Source organism: Macrobrachium rosenbergii, chromosome 57 (assembly GCF_040412425.1).
Source record: "Macrobrachium rosenbergii isolate ZJJX-2024 chromosome 57, ASM4041242v1, whole genome shotgun sequence".
Taxonomy (NCBI): Eukaryota; Metazoa; Arthropoda; class Malacostraca; order Decapoda; family Palaemonidae; genus Macrobrachium; species Macrobrachium rosenbergii.
The window spans coordinates 9,517,895-9,526,514 of NC_089797.1; the positions used below are offsets into that span (position 1 = coordinate 9,517,895).

At 34.7% G+C, this 8,620-nt stretch overlaps 1 protein-coding gene across 1 annotated transcript; it reads left to right on the forward strand.

The window, feature by feature from the left end:
- Positions 1–497: 497 nt before the first annotated feature.
- On the forward strand, positions 498–8,389 carry LOC136836895 (uncharacterized). Its single transcript, XM_067101336.1, is given in 7 exon segments — positions 498–1,480; positions 2,433–2,539; positions 4,373–4,635; positions 4,638–5,275; positions 6,028–6,126; positions 6,849–7,040; positions 7,580–8,389. Coding segments are annotated over 7 exon segments (1,773 nt in total). The 5' UTR covers positions 498–1,410; the 3' UTR covers positions 7,984–8,389.
- The last annotated feature ends 231 nt before the right edge of the window (positions 8,390–8,620 follow it).

Genomic DNA, 8,620 nt, shown 5'->3' on the forward strand with positions numbered 1-8,620 from the left:
TTGTGACGGAAGACCTTTCATAAAACTGATTTGTGGACGATGTCAAATGCCTTTTCGTAATCAAAAGCTATCAGAGGTGGATTTTTTAATTCCATGCAATGATGCTAAATATGTTTTAACTCAAATATGTAATCTGTGCAGTTCCTTCCTTTTCTATAACTATATTTTTAATTTTCAAGGTTTTTTATCAATTTCTTCCTCCAGCCAGTTGAATATAATCAATAAATATTTTCGTTGCAACTGACGTAAAAGCTATGACTAATAGTTATGAAATTCAGTTAATAAGGTCATACATACGAGACTCGTTCAGATTATATATATATATATATATATATATATATATATATATATATATATATATATATATATATATATATATATATATATATATATATATATATCAGTTACAATGTTAAAATGTGAAGATTGTGTATACGAAAGCTGCAATGCACAAACATGGAGATTATATGTACGTTGCAATGTGCAAACGTGAGGATTACAGTATGTAGTTGCAACGAGCAATGACATTAAATGTTAGATTTCACGAAAGGATTTAATGACCCTAAGTATTATTTGGGGAAGATTTAGGACCTCGTTTATTCAAAAAATGTTTAAAAAAAACTCTTCAGGTAAAGGTTACCACTTTCTCAATACAGAACAATAAAAAAAATTAAAAAGAAAGAACTTTGTCTTCTTAATTTTGTAAATCTATTAGGTTATATTTCGAGAATATGTAAATGTTATAGAAAGAATTTAAAAAAATTATGATATACTCAAATGAAATATACATGTAATACTGAGAAGCATAATATGTACAAGGGGGCTTTCAGGTAAAAGTCTAGTCTAGCAGGGTCTTTGAAGTCTATCAGAATATTTTCTTAATGCTGACGACTTTATTTCTTTAGTTTCAGTTACCATTAAAGATTTAATTTTTTTTTTGTAAATTAACGTACTTTCGTATCTAATAATATTACTGTTTTCTTTTTCAGGTCATTTGAAAAGGACATAAGATGATCATTTAGGAAAGTGGAGAGAGAAATCGCAAGAAGAAAACAAATGAAGGAGTGAAATGTTGCGAGTCTTCTATCCTAAGAGGATCATGTAACGTGAACAAAAATCCCCTGACGAGAAAATGAAATCGTAACAACTCTAAGGATTATTTTTTTTCTGTAAACAAATGAGCAACTTCGTGATGCTTGTTGCATCTGTGAACAGTGGACGTTATTAATGTACAACTCGGTAAAATATTAGAAACAGAATGAATTGAGAAAAAGTTGATAATGAGACAGAAGGGAAGTTGCATTAGAGATCACCATGGCATGAAATTATGGCATCGAAAAAACATGTGATTATGAGTTCCAAAAACTGCTTCTTTCTTCATTGAAAAGATTTTCTCCTCATCGCGGGGATATGGAGGCTCACATAAAGAAAGTCATTGTCGTCCTCTTAGTAACATTTTCTTCAGCTACATATGACTTTGGTAAGTACATTAAAACACCTTAAATTCTTCTTAGATGTCTGAATGAAATTTGGCCAACTCATTTCATACAGTTTTGTATAGTTATAAACATTTCATCGGCATTTCCATGAATACAAAATAGTTAGGATAGGGTCTTCTTGTGAGTTCTAGCAAGAGTAGTAGTCATGAATGAATAAAAACTCATATTCAGTGAAGATAAGATACGCGACAAAGTGTCATTAAAAATGGGAGACAAAAATTTTAGACTTGTCCGTTGCTCATCATAACATTCAAAGTCAAGAATCAGTGTGACATGCATTTTATTTATGACGAGCTTTAACTGCGCTGGCGCTGCCCGTCGTCTCCCCTACACTGCGCTGGAACCGGTGCGGACGCAGGTTTGCAGGAGGAGGCCGGATGTGTCATGTTTCCCCTACCCTCCCGATCTCCTACCTACCCCGCCCCCACCCGGTGCGGACAAACAGTTTTGCAGGAGGAGGGTGGATGTGTCATGTCTCCTCTACCCTCCTGATCTCCAACCTACACCGCCCCCACCCAGTGCGGACGAACAGTTTTGCAGGAGGAGGGTGGATGTGTCATGTCTCCCCTACCCTCCCGATCCCCTACCTACCCCGCCCCCACCCGGTGCGGATAAACAGTTTTGCAGGAGGAGGATGGATGTGTCATGTCTCCCCTACCCTCCCGATCCCCTACCTACCTCGCCTCCACCCTGGGCGGACAAAGAAGAAAGATCTACTCGGATTTTATTATCAAAGAAGATAGATTCTTATTTGTTATGGTATATCTGACAAAGAAAATGAGAGTTTTACTGACTTCATCTTGAGCAACCCCTTGTTATTAAGGATAATTCACTCGAGGAGAACGGCTTAAATGTCCCGATCTTCAATATTTATCACTGAATATGTTTTAATTACATACTGATTATCTCTGTGGCCCTGGTCCTTTATTTCAGTGATGAAACCAGAATTCGTCGAGAAGCTCCGGGATCTCAATGTAACTGCATACGTTGGCCAGACAAGTAGACTTCCCTGCACCGTGAAACATCTGTCTGGAAAAAGAGTGAGTTATCATGATTATGTATTGTATTTGCGTTATGTAGATTAGCAAAAGTGGAATAGCTTTATTTGAGGAAATTGTAATAGAATGTCTGAATGAGCAATGCGAAGGCTGTGAGATTAAATATCTAATTACTTGTATTTTATAAATGTGAGATCTGATCATGATTTTATTCATTTGTTTTCTCTTGACCAGAGAAAATGACTGAGTTGTATTTGTAAAGAGAAGAAGTTTGTAAGTAGTTATAAATTTCAGAATTGCCTGTATTCTCTTGAAGAGAAAATGCTATATCCAGTAACCAGTATGTTATAAATTTCAGAATGGATCATGATTGTGCATTTGTATTCTCTTGACCAGAAAAAATGACAGAGTTGTATTTGAGAAATTTGTAAGAGAATTGCCTGAAGGAGCTATATCCAGTAACCTGTACGTTATAAATTTCAGAATGGATCATGATTGTGCATTTATATTCTCTTGACCAGAAAAACTTGGGGAAATGTGTTTGAGGAAAACTTATATCTATTATAATTTGCCTGTATGAGCATTGCAGAGGCTGTAAGATTTATTATATAGTAAATTCTTTGTTATGAATTTGAGATTCTACATCATTTCTGGTTTCTTTTAAGTAGAGCCAATCAACATAGAGCGGAGGTTAATGGAAAATAAAATAATTTCTTTTGTGCACCAACGGGCGTCTTATTATTATTATTATTATTATTATTATTATTATTATTATTATTATTATTATTATTATTATTATTATTATTATTATTATTATTATTGATTTACTAGTAAACTGTTAATACGTATGTTTTGTGAAAATAATACAGAAATCTCATTACCTATTTAATATTAAAGGTGCCGGATTTTATCTGAATCTAGTATTTTTTAGTATGTCAACGGACACGCGTTCTCATTTTTATTCGCAGTCTGTAGAGAAAGTTCAAAGACACAGAAATACTGTGAGTTTAATTTACAACGTCCTCTGTGTAAACCACAATAAAGAACTGAAGCCTGAGGCTTCAAAATGTGATGAAATCTTAAGCATCTGGGTAATTTTCATGTTTAACCAGTTTTTATTTACAACCACACCGATGTTTTGCACTCCATTTCGATATATATTTTTTTATAAATTTTTAAAGTTTTCTTAATTATAAAGATATATTTCGGCTCTGGTCATGTTAACTATAAAAAAAGTTGCCAAGTGACATTCAACCTTGCTGACCAGTTTTCCATACCACAGAGTCATATCCAGCTCCTGCTTTCATAACTCTCTCTCTCTCTCTCTCTCTCTCTCTCTCTCTCTCTCTCTCTCTCTCTCTCTCTCTCTCTCTCTCTCTTTTTAAGGATAAGGTGGGATGTATGTCTGACATTTCAAAAGGGCAGGCTCTTTATCGTTTGACTTTAATATCATAGTTGCGGTCATTCTGTTGCCCTTTCCATGAAAAGAATCATTTCGAGATTAGGGGATTACAGAACAGTTTTAATCACACATCATCACATTATTTCGTTCCAGATAAAACAGGTTAATCTGGTGTGGTAAGAGCAGATATTTTCACTGTTGAGGTTTATGGGAAAGATATTATGTGTTGTCTTCTACTACATATTTCGTAAAAAGATACTACCTTTGTCGTTTGACGGAATATCAGAATTGTTCACTGTTCAAGCATTTAACCAAAACATATTCTGGAAATAATCTGAGTTGTTACGATGACTCGAGTTGTCAAGTACCTTAATATTAGAAAAATGATAATAAGATTTTCTCTTAAATAACGATTTGAAATGCATAGAAATCTCTACAGTTCATGGGTTCAGGTGTCATTTGTTTTCTTCCAGGTTTCCTGGATACGTCAAAGAGATCTACAGGTCTTATCTACTGGACGCCACACGTTCTCGACGGACCTGAGAATTTCGGTGTTGCCTGGAATGCGAGTCAAACTCCGAAGGTCTAGGGACCTCGTCCTTCAAAGACCACATCTTCGCCGTGTATCGAGGGGCACCAGGTGTACAGGTGAAAGTCTCACTTTGAGGACGTGGAATATAAAGCCATTTGAGTTTTCCACCGTCTCTGATTATCAGCAGGCGGACGCGCAGGAGTAAAGAAGAATATTCTATCAAGACATGCGTCTGTCCAGAGAGAACTGCCCCAAATTCCGTTTGAAAGTACAGGAACCAGTGGTTGGGATAAACTTTCCCACCAGCATTTCAGAGGCAGCGAGGAAAACACAAGAAAAAAGATAGGAAAGGATCTTAGCCCACAGCATTTCGTAGACAGTAAGGAAAAGAAAAGGACAGTTGTAGGTCTATACAACCCAGAAAGAAGAAGCAAGTCTTCGTACAAAAACAACGACTTTGGGAAACTTCTGAGTCACAATAGTTCTTGGGTCCGACTGAGCAAGAGGAGATCTAAAAAGGCAATAACTTCCCAAAATCACGAGGCACAAAATAAAGAAGAATCACAAACGATGTTTTTGGAAACAACAACAGGTTTGCCCCAAGATAAGAGACGTTCACATAAGAGTGAGAAAAGTCCCATAGCCATCTTCCCTCAAGGACCAATCCCAGCTGCCAGGGAATACAAGCACCGGAAGTTGACCCCAAATTATATCGATGGTGCCTGGGAGCCCGAGGATTATTCTTTGCAGATAAAGGACACTAAACCTGAGGACGCTGGGACTTACATATGCCAAATTAACGCGGAGCCGAGAATATCACAAGCTGTGGTTCTAACAGTTGTTAGTAAGTAAAGACATTCTCTTTCCCCCATAACATTATAGTCAGTCTAAGAAACAATCTTATAAAATGAAATGAAACACTAAGGAGTTTTCTAAATAGGGAAATTAAACTAGCCATAGCAGCTTCATTTCCCACTGAGATTAAATTCAGGAAAGATAGTTTACATTAATAAAATCATGAAAGGAAATTATTTTGTTTCATGTCAGTTGGCAAATTATGTTTTTAAGATAAGTATTTATCCTTTGATATTTTAGGTTTTGCCTCTTCTGGAAGACCTAAATTTTTTTAGGAAATTTTTCTCAACCTTTCTCTCATAATTTTAGGATCAAAACATTCAGTTATTGCCCATTCAGTTGCTTTTCTGCTCTGTTGTTTATTTCTACTTAAATTTAGTAGTTTGTATATTTCTACTTAAACTTAATAGTACTAATGGTAGTAATACTCATTTGAATATTACCTGGTTCATGGTACATCATTACTAATGGAACAGTATATGTATATATATATATATATATATATATATATATATATATATATATATATATATATATATATATATATGTGTGTGTGTGTGTGTGTGTGTGTGTGTGTGTGTGTGTGTGTGTGTGTGTGTGTTTACTGTCAACTTAATGCATATACGTTTATATATTTACGACCCTAGTTTTTTGTAGTTAGTGATGCTTCTTACTATTGTTATTGGAACACGAAAAGGAGATCAATTTTTTACCATTCTTCTGTTCTTCTCTTATACCTAGAAATGAGCGCTGAAATTCTGGGCAGTAGAGAGCTGTACGTTAAGGCCGGAAATCCCGTAACTTTGTCCTGTAGAGTCAACCGTGGGGCTCTGAGTCCAGGTAAATATCAGGAAAATGTTTCTTGATTTCTAAAAAGGGTCTGTGTATTAAGAGGATAAAAAGACATGATAAATTGGTATAATTCTGTTGTTTTACTTTATTATTATTATTGTTAATATTATTATTATTATTATTATTATTATTATTATTATTATTATTATTATTATTATTATTATTATTATTATTATTATTATTATTATTATTATTCAGAAGATGAACCCTAGTCATATGGAACAAGCTTACGTAGGCTATTTAAATTCAAGCTTCAAAAGAATGTGGTGTTCATTTGAAATAAGTAACAGATGGTAATAAGAAATAGAGATCGAAGAGATCAGTTATTAGAAAAGAAAAATAAATTAACATATTAATAAATAAATAGATAAGAATATAAGTAGATTATTAAAATACAAGGAGGACTGTTTTCTTTAAATATCATTACTTTGTCTATGACATTAATTTTGTGCTTTGCATACGGTAATCGAAGTTTTGAACATTTTACTTTGCCTAATATTAAAACATTTAGCTATATATTAACATGATATTTCCTGAAAACTGTAAGCAAATTATTTCTTTAAAAAAAAGTATCCTTACCAGAAAGATTTGAATGAGTAAAATTAATGACCTGATTTCTATTGTACTGTAGGTCGTAGGGGATGAATGAGAAATTTACGTTTTATTTTATTTATTTAATTTGATCTTGTTTCATTTTTCACTGCTTGAAGGTTTCATCCTTTGGTACAAAGGGGAGAGTTTGGTTGAGTACGAACGCAGTGAAGGGCGAATACAAGTACTGACGGAGGCCGGTGGGGTCAGCCACCTGCTCCTGAAGAGCGCCCAGCCCAAGGACTCCTCAAATTATACCTGTTCTCCTGCTGGGGCAGAATCTGCGTCTCTAACACTGAGTGTCATCGTCGGTTAGTAGATAACTGGAGTGATGATATTTTTTCCTATTTTTACCAAGGTTATGGTTGTACAGTTCAAGTTACTTCGTGACTGAGTTATCTTCTATGGTAATATTTATCTTTGTCAAATATTGTTACTCAGTTGACCAAGTTAGAAAAGTTATATTGTTGTTGGTGCAAAGGTATTTACTGCAAGTGTTATGTTGTTGTATGTATATATATATATATATATATATATATATATATATATATGTACACACACACACACACACATATATATATATATATATATATATATATATATATATATATATATATATATATATATATATATATATATATATATAGATTTAGTCATACTAGAAAAATTTAACAAATTCAAACATGAACCTGTTTATCAACAGCTAAACCAATCATTACTGACTGTTTAGCTTCTGATTGAACTTACAAGTCATGCGACAAAAATTATTGCTAGTTATCATTTCGGTTTCACTGTGGTATCATTGTTACTTCAAGAGCACTAATATAATTCCTTTTATCTTTACCTACAGATGAACGGCAAGCGGCAATGCAACAAGGTAACAACAGCCCCACTATCAAGTCATCGATGGTGACACTTGTCATTTGCACCATCCTCCTAATCGAACAATTCTCGTATCCTGCCGGACCTTTACAACCAGTATTAAGCCGCTTCTTCTTCTTCATGTTAACGGGAATGAATTCTACGTTTATTTCATGGCAAATAAAAGCCTCTATATTCCTACTGTTGGTGGTGCTGCTTCATGTAGGGGAAAGTATTGCCCATTTTTTGCTGGGGTCTTCTTATAAACTTCAGCAGATTCAAATGCCACTTTTTCAGAAGCCTCGCCAGTGTCGTTACTCGTTCCCAAAGGATGGGTTCTCCGTATTTCATCCCTTTCTGGTTTCTAATATCGACGATCCCGTAGGGGGTTAGTGTCGACAGTGCACCCTTCTCTGTGCACCTTAGGCATTACTTAAGGTTCTTTGCAGCCCCCAGCTGCAACCCTTTTAATTCCTTTAACGCTACCTCCTTTCATATCTTCTTTCTCCCATCTTACTTTCCACACTCTTCTAACAGTTGTTCCATAGTGAAACAATTGTTACACCTTTAAACCCTCTTCTCCTCTCAATTTCTCTTTCAGCGCTGAATGGCCTCATAGGTCCCAGCGCTTGGTGGCCTTTGGCCTAAATTTTATATTCCATTCCATTCTGATATCGATGAAAGGTTTCCAGAAATACCTCTGGCAACAATGACGGGAAACTTTAACGTGAAGAAAGCCTCATTTTCATCATGCATGTACGTATGTAAGTATGTATGTACTATGTATGTTTGTGTTGCTTGGTGGTTAAACTATAAGCTAAGATGTAACTTTAATTGATAAGGAGATGTTCATAAGAGCCATATGTATATTCTAAACAATATTATCATACTTGATATTTTTGTAGCACAATATTCTTTACCAAAAAACCATAGATGTTTTCATTGATTAACCCTTAATGGCGCAGAATACAAAATACTTATGACAATTTCTCTGTCGAAAAAATGCAGATAAGTAAGAAACTACTCTTTG